The sequence below is a fragment of the Pseudophryne corroboree genome, chromosome 10, assembly GCF_028390025.1.
Source record: "Pseudophryne corroboree isolate aPseCor3 chromosome 10, aPseCor3.hap2, whole genome shotgun sequence".
Classification (NCBI taxonomy): Eukaryota; Metazoa; Chordata; class Amphibia; order Anura; family Myobatrachidae; genus Pseudophryne; species Pseudophryne corroboree.
This window is the reverse complement of record NC_086453.1, coordinates 353131278-353149827: the sequence shown is the minus strand read 5'-3', so window position 1 is coordinate 353149827 and position 18550 is coordinate 353131278. Positions and strand designations below refer to the sequence as shown.

The 18550-nt window shown below is 43.2% G+C and overlaps 1 protein-coding gene across 1 annotated transcript in view; it reads right to left on the bottom strand.

Annotated features, from left to right (window-relative positions):
* Positions 1-3011: 3011 nt before the first annotated feature.
* Positions 3012-18550, bottom strand: part of LOC134965633 (nicotinamide N-methyltransferase-like) — a 34756-nt gene continuing 19217 nt past the window's right edge. The window contains exons 2-3 of the mRNA XM_063941971.1: positions 17322-17529; positions 3012-3435 (exon numbers count right to left, since the gene is read on the bottom strand). Of these exons, the coding sequence (XP_063798041.1) occupies positions 3012-3435; positions 17322-17529 (632 nt within the window). The remainder of the gene's footprint in view (positions 3436-17321; positions 17530-18550) is intronic.

Here is an 18550-nt window from a genome sequence, read left to right as displayed (position 1 = left end):
GACCTAGTGACCCTGTTGACATAATGCATGTTGACCTATGGTGGTCGACCTAATGTCTGTCGACTTAAGTTGTGTCGACCCAACAACCCATACTCGTGGAGAAAGGGGTGGTTAGATTTCACAGGAAATGGGTTATGTTTATTGCTCAACTTGTAACGCTACTCAAAATACGATATGCAATATATTCAAAACAACAACCTGGTTTCTTATGCGAAGAATTGAAACAGAGGTCTGATGTGTTTTCCTAATCAGTGTGTGACACACAGAATTTTTCTTTGCTATAAGTAAGTAAAGATGTATCCGGAGTACTCTTTGTTACTGTGTCTTGTGCATTATACCCCTTTTATGGTTTCCCTTATGTGTCCCCCCCCCCCCCTTTTTCTCTCTTTTTTCCCTTTCATTTCTTTAATACTTTCTTTATTCATTTTTCTATCTAAAATGAATGTTGTTTATTCTGTATATGTTTAATAGCAAATGTTGACAGTATGTTTTTGTATTGATGGTATAGATACAGATATAATCATCAAGATTCTAGTGAGGTCACTTTTCAAGTCGAATATTCTGTACTATTTGAATGAGCATCTGTACATCTTTACATTTTTGCTATTTTTGTAATTTTTATATATTTGCTGTGTTTTTTGTATCAACAAATAAATGACATAGAAATTCTTAATAAAATTGTTTAAAAAAATAGAAACACCATGCAAAAATGTAAATAGATATTATAATTAGATAAGGGCAAGACATTCGTAGCTTTAGAGTATAAAGCTATAATGGTAGACTCAAAACGGCAGCCATATAAATAATCATAATAACATCATATCATAAAACAATTAGCATATCAAAAGATTGAAAAAACCCTTAATGAGGTAATAGAAGATTACAAAGCAGAAAAGCTGGTGAGTTGAGACATAGGTCTTTAGATTCTTCTTGATGCCGTTCCTTGAATGTACACATCAGTATCAAAGGGAGAAGAAACATCTTTGAAGCCTTCCTCTTTAAGTAAATGTAGCCTGACTGGATACAATAACACACATTTTTTACCACCTTTCACAAGCTGGCTAAATATAGAGGAAAATTTCTTACTGGCCCTATTGACCGCAACGGAGTAGTCCTGGAACGGGTGGATCTAGTATCCTGCCCGTGATCATATCCTCAGAGCAGGAGCAGAACTTGGCCGTTCATATATCAGCCAGAACCAGAAGTCCTGGTATATTTATTTTTAGTTGCATCTCAGACTTAGTGGTCAATATGAGTCACACACTATGACCGTTTATTTTGCCATAGTTGCATCTTGGTATAATTGCTAATGACAGTAAAAGTCCTAACACTGGTGTACAAACGTGCTTCAGCAACATACTTGTAACACTCCCATAAAACTCTCATTAGATAGAACATCTATGCAGGGGAGTTGGGGTACTTGTGGGCTCCATAGCAACATTTTGCAGGGGCCCCGCTCCAAATGCATTTTGAGAGACACCTATCTGCAACAGTTATTATGTTATATCCCTTAGTACTAGCCCTATCTAATTTTATGAACCATCATAGATCCCTAGTTTACATGTCACATTGTACTGCTGCTAGTACACATTAAGCCATACAGTATCCCCAATTCACATTATGACATACAGTGTCCACAGTTCATATGCCACATTACATACTGTACTAGAGATTATTCAGATGTGGTTGGAGGTGCGACATAATATGCAAAGTACAGATTATTCGTAATTTGCACATGCTCAGGATCCATTCTACTCGTGTGCATATGGGTCCCGTGATGAAGGTAGCAGGATGGCAGCTGGCGGTCAGTGAATGACAATTTGCTGCCACCTGGGGGGTAGGGAGGGGACAACAAGGGCCGATGTTTATGAAAATTGAGGCATGTTGCCACTGCTTAGGGGGAGGGAAGATGTCAGGGATCTCTATCGTAGGATGGACATTCCCTGGTATCTGCGATAAGCAGCTTGCACAGCAACATGGGTGCCACAATCCTCTTGATACTGACTGAGTGATTAGATGACTGCATCCTAGGATGCAGGTTAGATCATTATGGCAGCAGTAGGCATCTGCTTGTAATAGATGATTCTTGCAGAAAAACCAAGCAGAGATATCATTGCTGCTTCAAGGAAGCAACAGTGATCACATCTCCAACCACATTTCAATCAAGCCCACTGGGCCATGTTAGAGTGCTCTCGAGTTCATATTATGCCACGTTACAGTGCCCCAGTTCATATTATGCCACCATAAAGTGCATTGGTTCATATTATATCACATTAAAGTGTCATCCACATTTCAATGAACAGATCAGACTATAACACATTGCAGTGCCCTCCAGTTCAAATGATGCCATGTTACAGTTCATCCTTGGCATTGTAACATCCACTACTCAATCCTCTAACTGAAAATGTAATGTCACACAATTCAGCTGGGCAATGGATCAGACCAAGTTGCTTAGCAGGCCAATCTGGGAAATTGGTATGCAACTTTATAACCTGGGCACAGGCCCCCAATTCATCTAGGCCTCATTTGAATAGTCAACTTCCTGACATTGCCCATTCACCACCCAGTAATACCTAATACATTTACATGCGTTTGTCAAAAATTGAAAACAAACACAGGGCCTAATTCAGACTTGATCGCAGCAGCAAATTTGTTCTCTAATGGGCAAAACCATATGCACTGCAGGGGGGGGCAGATGTAACATGTGCAGAGAGAGTTAGATTTGGGTGGGTTATATTGTTTCTGTGCAGGGTAAATACTGTGTGCTTTATTTTCATACTGCAATTTAGATTTCAGGTTGAACACACCCAACCCAAATCTAACTCTCTCTGCACATGTTACATCTGCCCCACCTGCAGTGCACATAGTTTTGCACATTAGAGAACAAATTTGCTGCTGCAATCAGGTCTGAATTAGGCCCACAATCAGAAAGCATACACAAAGCGATTTAGATGTACTGTATGTGCAGTGGATACTGTGCCGGACCCAGCATGCAATTTAATATCAGTCCCTTATTGCTCTTTGTGAGCTGTGATAAATATCACTGCCTCATAGTCTGTACAGTCACTCACTGCTGTTCTCTTTTGGACTACCCAGTGATCAATAATAAACCCTTCATCAGTGAGAACTTTTCTTGCAAAGTTCTCATCATACTTAAACACATATATCTTGTCCTGTCCAATCATCACATAAGTTACATTTAAAACTCCCATCAATATCAGGTATCCTTCAGGTTTTAGTAGCTTCACGAATTTCCTAAAATTCTTTATATAATCATCTTGGTCTTTGCTGATGAACTCCAATATCCATCCACTGATGACACAGTCTGCTGGTGGGAGCACCTCTGGGTCTGTCAGATTCTCATTGTCAATGTGACATTTTACGATCTTTGTTATTGCTGTCTTCAATGTCATGTCTTTGTCCTGACACTGGTCACTGAAATATACAAACACAATAAGGTGCATTTGGATCTAGGACTAGCAATGCCACCATATTAGAAGTAAGATATAGCTTTATAGGACAGGATTTTTAATGGAGATTCAATGGGTGGGAAGGTAAAATTTAGGGAGACATTATTTGTTTTCTGGAAAGGTTCCTCTAAGGTGGTAGAGATTGGGCATTATTCTATACTTTCAATCAGACACACCTTTAATCTTTTCAGGTGCATTTTATATGGCAGTGATGGCGAACAGGTGGCTATTGGATATCTCTATACGGAACACTCAGATCCTTCCAGCTTTATTCCATTGCACAGACTTATTCTCTGCTTAAAACCCAGCTTGAATCAATTATAAAGCAGAGCATAAAACTGAACATGATCAGAGCATAATTTTTTTCATTGCTTAACCTCTTTCATACACAGCATGTGGGTCTCAGAGCATTTAGGGCACTTTTGTGCTAATGGAAGAATTAAATTGCATGTACAATTTATATTTGGCAAGTGGTCAGGGCTGGTGCAAGGTTTCCTAAAAGTCCAATACACTCCATCATTCTATTTACATAATTTCACACTTACGTGTTTACCAAAGACTATGTTAACAAAAGGGGGGTGGTTTGCCATCCATTTATCAATTCACCCACACAACACCCATTTACACATTTGTCAACACTGTCAGGACCCATTAACCTCCCATACCCAATATGCATTAATCAATTGCCATATCAATCTGCAACAAGCTGTCTGCTATCCATGACCTCTTCATCTCTCACTTTCTTAACCTTCTCTGAAACCTGGCTCTCCTCCCCTGACTCCTCCTCCCCTGCTGCCCTTTCCTATGGGTGCTTCTCCTTCACCCATTCTGTCAGACCTGACAGCCACCACGGTGGTGGAGTGGGCATCCTCTTCTCCCCAATCTGCACCTTTTGTGTCATCCCACCTGAACCCTCCCTCATTTCTTCATACTTGAGGTCTACTGTATCTGCCTCTTTCACCCCATCCACCTCCATGTGGCTGTCATCTACCCACCCCCTGGCTTCTCCTCACCATTCTTTCACAACTTTACTGCCTGGCTTCCCCACTTCCTTTCCTCTGATCTCCCCTCTATTATCCACAGTAACTGTTACATCCCTATTGACATCATTATACAGCATCCACTAATCTGAACTCTCTTTCTCCTTTGGTTTATCTCAATGGACCTCTACCCCAGCTCACAGTTTTGGCCACTCCCTTGACCTTGTCTTCACTCATTATTCTAATCTATCTGTCTTCTCCAACTCTCCCTTCCCCCTCTTTGACTATCATCTACTCTTTTACTCTCTCATATCCTTCTCTCCTCTCCATGCCCAGACTCACCATCACCAGATGCAATATTGGTATCTGTCTCTTAACCCCACTGTTCAATCCTCCCTTGCTACTCTATATCCTCCTTTATCCACCATGGCCTGTCCCTACCAGGCAGCCTCCTTCTATAACTCCACTAACTCCTCCACACTCAGTTTTGTTGCCCCCATCCACCCTTCCCTTCCTCCCTCACTGCCACTCACTTTGCCTCCTTCTCCTCCAAAATGTAAGCAGTCTGTCATGAAATCTCCTTCTGTCTCCCATCATAAGCACCTCTTCCCCCACCATCCTCTCTCCAGCCATCCTACCTTGTGTTCCTTCCACCCCACCACAGACACGGAAGTCCTCTCCTTCATCTTATTCTATCCCCCCTCAATCTGCCCCCTGGACCCCTTCCTTTCCCACCTACTCCGCTCTCTCCCACCCACTGGTAGCTCTCACCTTGCTCAAAAGCAAAAAGATATGCCTCCACATCATCTGCAAAGGTCATTTTCTGCAAACAATTTGGCCCAGAGACCCCATGTCCCTGCCTTTCTTGAACCAGCTCCTTTACAAAAGCTCAGTATTTATTTTCTGCCTTGTACTCTGTGACCTGCAGCATCTGGGCTTGTTGCACCTGCTACATAGCAACCATATTCACCAAAGCCCTGACAATTTCTTATATACTGGTGTCTGCATGTGGGAAAGTGAAGCATTGCTACCCTCAGTATAAATTATCAGTTTTGCTTGTGAAACAGGTTTGTCACCTGCATCAACTGGCTCCTGTCACTGTGTAGGAGCCAGCAATGTAGCCACAGCAGTCTCCAAGGGTCAGTCCACATCTTACCGACCCTTGGAGCATACCTCCCAACATGACCCTCTCCAGGAGGGACACAATGCTCTGCTCCTGGACTTTTCTCTTAATTTATGATTGTCAGCACATGTTTTGATCAGGTTAATGGATAACAGAGGTGTTTCACTACAGGTTCTGGCAATCATAAATTAAGAGGAAAGTCCAGAAGCAGAGCATTCTGTCCCTCCTGGAGAGGGTCATGTTGGGAGGTATGCCTTGGAGTGACAAAAATTGTAGTTTGGGATGCAAAGTCACCTAAATAATCATAATTATATAAAATCGCTGGACACTCTGAGTGTATTGTGATTCATAACTTGCCACTGTGAAGAGAAACAGTTGCTTATTTAGTTGATTCTCATACGTGTAAATACTGTCTGGTATTCAAAAGCTAGGATTTACTTCTGTGTAATCAAATACACCTGATAATTGAACAGAGCAGAGCACACATATTGAGGTCTAAATAAGCACTGCACTGCTGAAAGGAAAAAAAAGGTTTTCTGTGTTCTGTTTAACCACTGCATTGCTGAAAAAAACCCAGTGGTTTTGGTGTGCAGTACTAAAAACTAGAGATGTGAGGCAGACAGTTTTCGGGTTTTGTGTTTTGGTTTTGGATCTGGATGTCCACTCGTGTTTTGGATCTGGATTGGTTTTGCCAAAACCATCCTGTCGGGTTTTGGTCTTGGATATGGATGTTTTTTGAAAACAAACAAACATAAAAACAGCTAAATTCACAGAATGTGGGGTTAATTTTGATCCCATGGTATTATTTACATCATTAACATTCATTTCCACTCATTTACAGTCTATTCTGAACACCACACACCTCAAAATATTGTTTTTAGGCCAAAAGGTTGCACCGAGGTCTCTGGAGGACTAAGCTAAGCTACACAAGTGGGCGGCACAAACACCTGGCCCATCTAGGAGTGGCACTGCAGTGGCAGACAGGATGGCATTTTTAAAAACTAGGTCCCAAAGAGCACATATTGCAAAGAAAAAAAAGAGGTGTAAGATGGAATTGTCCTTGGGCCCTTCCACCCACCCTTATGTTGTATAAACTAGAGATGTGCGACGGGCACTTTTTGTGTTTTGGATCTGGATCTGGATCCTCGCTCGTGTTTTGGATCTGGATTGGTCTTGCCAAAACCACCCTTTCAGGTTTTGTTTTTGGATCTGGATGATTTTTTGGGGAAAAAACACAAAAACAGCTAAAATCACAGAATTTGGGGGTAATTTTGACCCTACGGTATTATTAACTTCAATAATATTCATTTCCACTCATTTCCAGTCTATTCTTAACACCTCACAATATTGCTTTTAGGCCAAAAGGTTGCACCGAGGTAGCTGGATGACTAAGCTAAGCGAACCAAGTGGGCGGCACAAACACCTGGCCCATCTAGGAGTGGCACTGCAGTGGCAGACAGGATGGCAATTTTAAAAACTAGGCCCCATAAAGCACATAATGTAAAGGAAGAAAAGAGATGCACTGAGGTCACTGGGTGACCAAATTTAGCAACACAATTGTGCGGCACAAACACCTGGCCCATCTAGGTGTAGCACTGCAGTGTCAGACAGGATAGCGCTTTTAAAAACCCTTTTGTTGTATAAATAGGACATGCACACTTTAACAAACCAATCATTTCAGCGATAGGGTCTGTCACAGGACTGTAGCTGAAATTAATGGTTTGTTTGGGCCCCCACCAAAAAAGAAGCAATTCATCTCTCCTTGCACAACCTGGCTCTACAGAGGCAAGATGTCGTCCTCATACTCATCCTCTGATTCCTCACCCCTTTCAGTTGTACATACTCCTCACAGATTATTAATTCGTCCCCACTGGAATCCATCATCACAGGTCCCTGGGTACTTTCTGGAGGCAGTTGTTGGTAAATGTTTTCCTGGAGGAATTTATAATTAATTTTGATGAACATCATCATCTCCATATTTTTTGGAAATAACCTCCTACGCCGATCACTGACAAGGTGACCGGCTGCACTAAACACTCTTTCAGAGTACACACTGGAGGGGGGCAACTTAGGGAAAATAGAGCCAGTTTATGCAAGGGCCTCCAACTTGCCTCTTTTTCCTGCCAGTATACACACAGACTGTCTGACATGACTACTTGGATGCTGTCACCCATATAATCCTCCACCATTCTTTCAATGGTGACAGCATCATATGCAGTGACAGTAGACAGTGACTGCAGACTGCAGACTGCAGTACTGCAGTGACAGTAGACATGTCAGTAATCGTTGGTAGGTCCTTCAGTCCGGACCAGATGTCAGCACTTGCTCATGACTGCCCTGCATCACCGCCAGCGGGTGGGCTCAGAAATGTTATCCTTTTCCTCGCAGCCCCAGTTGCGGGAGAAAATTAAGGAGAAACTGTTGACCGGTCACGTTCCGCTTGAGTTGACAATTGTCTCACCAGCAGGTCTTTGAACCTCTGCAGACTTGTGTCTGCTGGAAAGAGAGATACAACGTAGGCTTTAAACCTAGGATCGAGTATGGTGGCCAAAATGTAGTGCTCTGATTTCAACACATTGACCACCCTTGAATCCTGGAAAAACGAATGAAGGGTTCCATCCAAAAGTCTCACATACTTAGCGGAATCACTCCATCTTATCTCCTCCTTCAATTTCTCCAGCTGTTTCTGCAAAGCTTGATGAGGGGAATGACCTGACTCAAGCTGGCAATGTCTGAACTGACTTCACGTGTGGCAAGTTTGATGGGTTGGAGAACCTTGCACAAGACGAAAATCTTTCTCCACTGTGCTTGAGTCAGGTGCATTCCCCCTCCTTTGCCTATGTTTTAGGTGGATGTATAGGCTTGAATGGCCTTTTGCTGCTACTCCATCCTCTGAAGCATATGGAATGTTAAATTCCACCTAGTTACCACCTCTTGCTTAAGGTGATGGCAGGCCAGGTTCAGGAGTGTTTGCTGGCACTACAGTCTTCGGCACGCAGTGGCTGAATGTCGAAAGTGGCCTGTAATTTTTCAAGCCATCAACAGCATCTCCTGCAGGGCCCTGTCATTTTTCAAAAAATTCTGCACCATCAAATTAATTGTACGTGCAAAACATGGGACATGCTGGAATTTGCCCTGATGTAATGCATGCACAATATTGGTGGCATTGTCTGATATCACAAATCCCCAGGATAGTGTAAGTGGTGAAAGCCATTGTGCGATGATGTATCAAAGTTTCCGTAAGAGGTTGTCAGCAGTGTGCCTCTTACGGAAGCCGGTGATACACAGTGTAGCCTGCCTAGGAACGAGCTGGCATTTGTGAGATGCGGCCACTGGTGCCGCTGCTGTTGTTGCTGCGGGAGGCAATACATCTGCTCCGTGGGCTGTCACAGTCATGTAGTCCTTAGTTTGCCCTGCTCCACTTGTCCATGGTTAAGTGGATACTAGGTATAACTTCATTTTTCAGAACACTGAGGACACTGTTCTTAATGTACGTGTACAGTCCGGGAATCACTTTCCTTGTGAAGTGGAATCTAGATGGGATTTGGTACTGGGGACACACTACCTCCATCGATTGTCGAAATCCCACTGCACCAATGGTGGATACCAGATGCATGTCTAACACCAACATAGCTGTCAAGGACTCAGTTATCTGCTTTGCAACAGAATGACTGTTGTCATATTTACTTTTCATTGCAAAGGACTGTAGGACAGTCAATTGCTTAGTTGAAGTAGTACAAGTGGTCTTCCGACTTCCCCTCTGAAATGATGATCGACCCCCAGCAGCAACAAAAGCAGCGGCAGCAGCAGTAGTAGGCATACCACTCAAAGATCCTCCAGGGGAATCCCGGTTGGTAGAGGACTCGTCAGTCATGCCAGTGACATGGCCTGCAGGACTACTGACGTTCCTGACTGAGGAGGAAATTGACATTGAGGGAGTTGGTGATGTGGCTTGCAGGAGCTTGGGTACAAGAGGAAGAAGGGATTTAGGTGTCAGTGGACTGCTTATGCTCTTAACCAAAGTTTCTGAACTTGACAATGAATTCTGAATGCGCTGCAGGTGATGTATGAGGGAAAATGTTCCTAGGTGGTTAACGTCCATACCCCTACTTATTATGGATTGACAAAAGCAACACATGGCTTGACACCTGTTGTCCAGATTTGTGGAGAAATAATTCCACACTGTAGAGGTGGCTTTTTGGGTATTTTGCCAAGGCATGACAATGGGCTTATTCATCCCACGGACAACAACTGTCTCCCCCTGCCTTATATAAACAAACCACATCACCATCAGAATACTCCTCGTCAACTTCCTCCTCAGCGCCAGCAACACCCATATCCTTATCCTAGTGTACTTCAACAAGGACATCTTCAATTTGAATATCAGAAACTGGACTGTGGGTGTTCCTTCCAGCACTTGCAGAGGTTGTGCAAATGGTGGAAGGAGCCAACTCTTCCCATTCAGTGTTGGGAAGGTCAGGCATCACAACCACTGACACACTTGGACTCTCCTTTTCAGATTTGTGATACCATTTTAGAACGCACAGTTCTTTGCTGTGTTTTCGCCAGCTTAATGCTTATAATTTTTCTAGCGGGAGGATGAGGGCTTTCATTGTCATGTGAAGCTGAACCACTAGTCATGAACATAGGCCAGGGCCTTACCTGTTCCTTGCCACTCCATGTCGTAAATGGCATATTGGCAAGTTTATGTTTCTCTTCAGACCATTTAAATTTATTTTTTGGGGTCATTTTACTGAACTTTGGCTTTTTGGATTTTACATGCCCTCTACTATGACACTGGGCCTCTGCCTTGGCAAACAACGTTGATGGCATTTCATCTCCTATGTCATGACTAGTGGAAGAAGCTTCAGCACTAGGAGGAAGTGGTTTTTGCTCTTTTCCTATTTTATACTCCAAATTTTTGTTCTCCATTATTTTTCTGGAGTTATATAACACAAAATTCGGCACAGGAGAGCATATCCCTACACAACACAGGGCAAACCCTGTAAAAATTATTTGGATTAAATATTAATAACCCCTTTATTTGGAGAATATATTATACAGCAAAGGACAGCACCACTGGACTTATATAGCAGTATCACTGGACTTATATAGCAGTATCACTGGACTTATACTGCAGTACCAATGGACTTATACGGCAGTACCACTGGACTGGACTTATCCAGCAGTACCACTGGACTTATCCGGCAGTACCACTAGACTTATACCGCAGTACCACTGGACTTATACGGCAGTACCAATGGACTTATACGGCAGTACCAATGGACTTATACGGCAGTACCACTGGACTTGTACAGCAGTACTAATGGACTTATACGGCAGTACCACTGGACTTATTCAGCAGTATCACTGGACTTTTACGGCAGTACCAATGGATTTAGACTTATACGCAGTGTCACTGGACTTATACGGCAGTATCACTGGACTTATACAGCACTACCACTGGACTTATATGGCAGCACAGGGACACCACCACTGGACAGATGCAGGACAACACAGCACCACTACAATGGATTGGATTTATACAGCAGCACTGGTTTTTAGGAAATATAAGCAGACAAAAAATAATGAAGACAAAGAGATATATCTTGTTAGACAGAAAGAGACTAAGAAGGTAATCAGATGTACAAAGGCATAAGCTGAGGAGAAAATGGCCCAGTCAGTGGGTAAAGGAGGCAAAACTTTTTTTTAGGTGTATAAGCGAAAGGAGAAAAACAAGAGGTGGAATAATAAAACTAAATACAGAGACTGGGATTCTTGTTGAGGGAGACAATGTAATAGCAGTTCATGTTAATAATTATTTTTGCTCAGTATTTACTACTGAAAGAGAGGGGAAGGGGCCACAGTTAAGTTGCAGGGATATTCAGGAAATTGAAACAAGTACATTTACAGAGGAGAAGGTCCTAAAAAACTCTCAAAGCTGAAAGTGGGCAAATCTATGATGCCAGATGGGATACATCCAAGGATACTAAAAGAACTTAAAGAGGTACTGGTAGAACCATTGACAGAAATATTCAACCAGTCATTAGCTACAGGAGTTATTCTAGAGGACTGAAAAAGAGCGAACGTAGTCCCACTGCACAAAAGTGGAAGCAAGGAAGAGGCAAACAACTACAGACCAGTGAGTCTTACATCAGTAGTAGGGAAATTGATGGAAACACTCTAAAAAGAAAGAGTTGTAGACTATCTCAAATCCAGAAATGTACAAAATCCCAAAGAGCATGGATTCACTGGGGGGGGAGATCATGTCAAACAAATCTTATTGACTTTTTTGACTATGTGACTAAAGTGATGGATAAAAGTGAAGCTGTGGATATAGCTTATCTAGACTTTAGTAAGGGTTTTGACACTGTTCTACATCGCAGACTGCTAAATAAACTTGAAAGCTTGGGATTGTATACTAGGATTATGAAATTGATAAGATCTTGATTGCAGGATAGAAAACAGACACTTGTGGTAAATGGAGTGCATTCACAGGAGGGAAATGTTACCAGTGGAGTACTCCAGGGTTCTGTACTTGGACCAGTGCTTTTTAATATCTTTATTGGTGACATTGCAAATGGCATTAAAGGGAAAGTATGCCTTTTTGAAGATGACACAAAGGTATGCAACAGGGTAGACATACCAGGTGGGGTAAAACAAATGATTGAGGATTTAGGTAAACTAGAGGAATGGTCAAGACTGTGGCAATTACAGTTTAATGCCAAAAAAATGCAAAATCATGCACTTGGGTCTCAGAAATCTAAAGGCTAAATATAGTATTAATGGCACTATACTGGGAACTACTGAGGAGGAAAGGGATTTACAGTAGGAGTCAATATTTCAGGTGACTTAAAGGTAGGTAAACAATGTAACAAAGCAATGAGGAAGGCTAGTCAGATGCTTTGCTGCATTGGGAGAGGAATCAGCAGCAGAAAGAAATAAGTAATAATGCCACTGTATAGGTCATTGGTACGGTCTCAGCTAGAATACTGTGTTAAGTTCTGGAGGCCTTATCTTCAAAAGGATAGTAATACATTAGAGACTGTACAAAGAAGGGCAACTAAAATGGTACATGGCTTACATCACAAAAACACACCCAGAAAGACTGAGAAATCTCTATATGTGTAGTTTGGAGCAGAGAAGGGAAAGGGGGGACACGACAGAAACTTTCAAATATATCAATGGTTTTAACAAAGTCCAGGAGGGAAACATTCTCCAAATGAAGAAAAGCAATAGGACACGAGGACATGCACTGAGACTGGAGGAGGGGTGGGGTGGGGGGGTTCAGGGGAAATTTGAGGAAAAATTACTTCACATAAAGGGTAGTGGACAAGTGGAATAGACTCCCATCATAGTTGGTAGAGGCTAAGACAGTAGAGCAATTTAAACATGCATGGTATAGACATATCCTTACAAAGAAATAAGGATCAAATAAGGTTTGAGATAAAAATATGGTAAAAAAAAGGGGTAAACTAAATGGGCCAAGTGGTTCTTATCTGCCATCAAATTCTATGTTTCTATATGGCAGCAGAGGACACCACCACTGTTACTGGACTGATGCAGCACAGGGACACCACCACTGGACTGATGCAGAACAACACAACACCACTGAAATGGACTGGACTTATACAGCAGCACTGGACATATGGCAGCAGAGTACACCACCGCTGTGACTGGACTGATGTAGCACAAGACAGCACTGGAATGACACATAAGACAGAGCAGGTCACCACACCACTTTCTCGCACAGGCAGACACTGAGGAGAGAGACACGTCCTCTCGCTACACTCTCCGGGACTGTAGTGAAAATGGCGGCGACGCGCGGCTCCTTATATGGAATCCAAAGCCCGTGAGAATCCGACAGCAGGATGATGACGTTTTGCCTCTTTCTGGTTTCCGAGTCAGGCGGGAAAACCCAAGACAGGCTCGGATCCTGGCTCGTGACATGAAGTTCTGTAGGGTTCGGTTCTCAGGGAACTGAACCCGCTCATCTCTACTCTTAAGGTTTAGAGGCGTGCTCTATGTGCTTAGAGATTTACTGCACATGAAGAGTCAGTTCTCAGAACTTCTTATGCCACAGAGCCAGAGGACTCTTGAGAATAGTTTTTTTGTGTTGCTTTATGTTTTAGACATATTCTTTAAGGTACCACCCAAATAGTATTTATGAGATTATTGGATACAAAAATAAATAAGAAAACAGACATTTAATTGAATTTCTGTGCTGATTATATTTTTTCCTCATATACTGGTCCCACTACTGCAGAATGCTGTATTCCATCTGTAACAGTAGATATCAGCCCTTTAATCAATCTGACTTCATAATATGCTCATTCATTGGTCACAAGAGCTCATTAAGGATCAGCCAACAGAATGGTTTCCCATGCTGCAGCCAGACTCATGCCCGGTGGGTAATGTGCTACAAGGTTTTCTTTGATAATTTTATGTCTATACTCCACGAAGAGCAAGTTCATGTCCCTCACTAAGAGTATTTTTATTTGTTTTTTACCTATTGGCAAGATTTGGGCAAGTTAATTTAATAAAGAATTAAACATTAGGGGTTTAGTAATATTGTCTAAGTCTGCTGAACTACATGTACTACCAGCAGGCCATAGCATGCAGCGCACAATAGAGAGATTTTTGTCAACCCAGGCTAAATGAGGCCCAGTGAGAACTCACTGCTTTATTTCTTCCTCGGGGTCCATAGTCTCCACAGGGTAACCTTGGGGTATGATCTGGTGGAGACCAGAACTGGCACCAAACAATAAAGCTTTGTGAGGTTCCCAGGATGCAGTGGGCTCCTATAGCTTCATACCCTGCCCCCATACTTAGGTACATCAATTGTTTCTGGGGCAACCATGGAGCTGGTCACACTGAACAAAGGCAACACACTGCAGCCAAAGCGTTCATATATTTTCTTTACATGTTCATTTTTTTCACTTTTTCACTGACCAATCAGTATCTGGCAGTTCAACAGGGAGCCAGTGCTGATACTCCGACACCCCCACCGGGCCGCAACACCCCAACTGGGGCACTCTGTACTTCAACCAGGTCACTGGTGTACAGGTAAGGCAGGTTACCTCTCATGGGAACTGCGTATTGCGCAGTCTGTTTACTGCTGAACTGGGGAGAGGGTCAGTAGCACTGAGGTGTTTCCAGACCATTAATTGTTCTTGAAGCCACACTAGACCACCAGGGCTGTAATGTATACTGGCTCTGGGGACAAAGACAGGCCCGGAGTACCAGTGGTTACATTCAGCAGAGAGTAGGCCAGAGCTTCCCCTGCATCCCCTCTCCCAGACCAGGGCGCCATTCCACAGCAGTATTCCCACCCTGGGCTACTCCTCCCTCATCCTCCTCCACAGAGAGATAATGGGCAGCCATCATTAGAGCTCTGTAGGTCTCCAGGAGTAGTGGGCAGAATATCCATGTATACCTCTATCACATAGCAGTTTATACAAGCGCTGCATCCTACCAAGCCTGTTACACAGAGCAGTGTAGTTGATATCAGTGCCCATTGCAATTAAATTGTTTATTGTGCATTGTATGTGACTTATGCTAGTACTGCTGCATGCTTTCAATCTTTCTCTGTCTGATATTGCTGTCCATATTTCTCTCTAACTAACCCTTTAAAAATGGTGTGCTTTGGGTTACATTTGCCACACGGTACTGTATATTGGGGGTCATTCCGAGTTGTTCACTCGCTGTCTATTTCTGCAGCGCAACCATCAGGTTAAAAATGGCAAAACTGCGCATGTGAACACGGTGTAATGCGCATGGACCTCGTACAGGTACAAAGAGCATCGTTGCTGTGCAACGGTACTAGCAAAGAATCCATTCGCACAGCCAATCGCAAGGAGATTGACAGAGAAAGGGCATCTATGGGTGTCAACTGACCATTTTCTGGGAGTGGTAGGGAAAACACAGGCGTGTGTAAGTGTTTGCAGGATGGGTGTCTCATGTCAATTCCGGGACCAAAAATACTGAAGTGATTGCAAGCGCTGAGTAAGTTAAGACCTACTCAGAAACTGCACAAAGTGTTTTTGCTGAGCTCCGATGCAAAGGCATTTGCATACTTGCATGCGAAAGAAAATACACTCCCCCGTGGGTGGCGACTATGCACTGCTGCTAAAAGTAGCTAGCAAGCGATCAACTCAGAATGGCCCCCATTGTAATTGGTGTGCGCACTTTGATACATATTATCCCTGTTACATGATGCGCATTGCCACAATTGTGTGTGTACACAGTAATTCTGTTATAGAAAAAAGAATTGAAGAATTTTCCCATGCGCAGAAGCAGCCTGTCAGTCATACACTTCTAGAGGTATCCTTCACCCCTCACCAGTAGTGCAAACAAACAGAGAGAATGAAGGAACAACTTAACCAGCGCTTCTTCCTTAATCCAGTTGGTCACTTATTCTCATATACCGTCTCCATAAATGGTATATACAACAAAAATAGAAAGAGAATATATAGTGTAACACAGTTTTAATGGACATAAATTAACAAAAAAATGAGATAAAAATGTTCTAAACTAGAACACAAAGTGCAGTGCAAGGCATATATCTTTCTCAACAAAGGTAGGCTTTCCAGTCATCTTAAAGAATGGGTGGCTACCAGATTTGGTGGAACTGTGGATTAAACAGTTCAATATTTGCTCATAAAGGTAATGGTGGGTATCCTGGGAATACCCCGCAAAAACTGTCAGAACTGCTGGTATCAAGAAAACCTCCTGTTTCATAAAGACCGGATTGCCTCCTCAACCAACGAATTTCTTCCCCAAACTGGGGTCTTTTTCAATGTGTGAATATGCCTCAGGTAAACTCCTTCCTCTATTTAAATAAACAGTGTCCAATGATGTCTCTCCATGCACAGCTGAACCAATATATAAAAAATCCTACAAGTCCCATTGGCTAGCCAATAAATAAACATTGGCACATTGGCTTTGCATGACCATCTCACAGGCTTAAACACAGACTGATCTGCCTTTTCTGAGTACAGTATCTGCTCATTCTGCTCACTTTGTGGGTTCTTCGTGGGCAGCACATCACAGAGCAACTGCTGTACAATTATGCAAGGCTGCTATGTGGTCTTCTGCCCACATGTTTCTTAGGTTCTATGCCTTTGATACTTTTGGCTCTCAGGATGCAACCTTTGGCCGCCAAGTCCTCCTTTCAGCAATCCTCCCTCCCTATAACAACTGATTTGGGGTATCCCAAGGTTACCCTGTGGAGACCATGGACCCTGAAGAAGAAAATAAAGAGTTATGGTAAAACTTACCTTTGTTAACTATTTTTCTTTTGAGGTCCATGGGATCCACAGGGCGCCAACCCTGATGCACCACGCTTCAATGGATTGCCTTTACGGTTACCTGTTAACTTCTCTTCTCTATGAGAGTGTGATTTCTGTGTGTACCATACTTTCTTCTCTACTTTCCCCAGCTCCTGCTTTAGGCTTGTTAACTAAAACTGATGTGCCTGATCATGGGGACATGGTATGAAGGCAGAGGAGTCTATTGCATCCTGGGAGCCTCGCAAAGCTTTATTGTTCTGTGCTAGTCCTGGTCTCCACCAGATCAAACCCAAAGGTTACCCTGTGGAGACCATAGACCTCGAAGAAAAAGAGTTAATGAAGGTAAGTTTTACCGTAACTCTTTCATTTTTTGGTGTGTAGAGCGTTTGGAATAGTTTACTGTGAAATAAGACTAGGTTTACTATTAGATTGAGTGATGTCTGGGCAGATACGTTACCTATTTCCTTCTAGGCATTTAATAAATGCCATCATGTGAGACCAATCAAATGCTCCTGTATGTGTGTTAATCCATTTGTTCAGCTCCATGATACATTGCTCCGAGCACTTCAGCACAAGGATCTGTTTGAAATATCCACTGGCTGTATAGAGATGATGAATGAGGGATCCAGTACTGATGTCAATCAAAAGGTCTCCCTTAATGTGACCTGCAGGAAAAGATCCCATTGATTACAAACTGCATTATATTACGTATATTCTATTTTATGTGGGATGTTATCCCGGCAGTCATAATCTCGACGGTCATAATCCTGACGGATCCAGGTAGTTAGTTGGTGTTACAGTCCGGCACTATGGGGATGGTTAGGGTTAGTCTGCAGTGGTGAGCGAGGTTATGGTTAGGTTGTGGAAAGGGAATGTTAGGGTTAGACGGTGGGAGGGTTCGGTTAGGGATAGGAGGTTTAAAATACTTAATGGGATCCATTGGGATTTTGACCATTGGGATGCCGCTGTCGGCATCCTGAATGTTGTATTTTAACTCCTGAGATTTCATACCAAACCATTCTATGCATCATTCTTTAATGTCATGTTACATATACTGTAAGCAACAGCCTCACCACACACCTGTTGCTCCTTCAGTGTAATGTATGAGGAATGTAAGTAGTTATTTGATCAGCATTATCGGTATCTGGAGCCACCTTTCTTGCCTAAACACAGGCATTTACAGGGGATCAGGTTAGGATCTGGGTGGCCAGGATCCTGGCTGTCAAAATCCTTACGCCGAAACCCCGACACTTAATGGAATGCCGGTGCTGAAATCCCAACAGAGATCACAATCCTGGTGCCGGTATCCCAACACCCAAGATCCCGATTGATACACTGCTGTGCCGCTGTAGAGGTAAGCTGCTGTGGGGATAGGTTTACGCTGCGAGGGGAGGGTTATGCTGCGGGGAGGGGGGTTCAGGGTTAGGCACCCTAAGGGAGGGTTAGGGATAGACTGTGGGGTGTAGGGTTAGGTTTAGGCTGCAGGGAGGTGGGGTTAGGGTTATGAACCACCAGGGAGGGATAGGGTTATGCTGAGGGGAGGGGGGTTCAGGGTTAGGCACCCCCGGGGAGGGTTAGGGTTAGACTGTGGGTGGAGTATTAGGTTTAGGCTGCAGGGAGGTGGGGTTAGGGTTATTCACCACCAGGGAGGATTAGGCTTATGCTGCGGGTAGGGGGGTTCAGGGT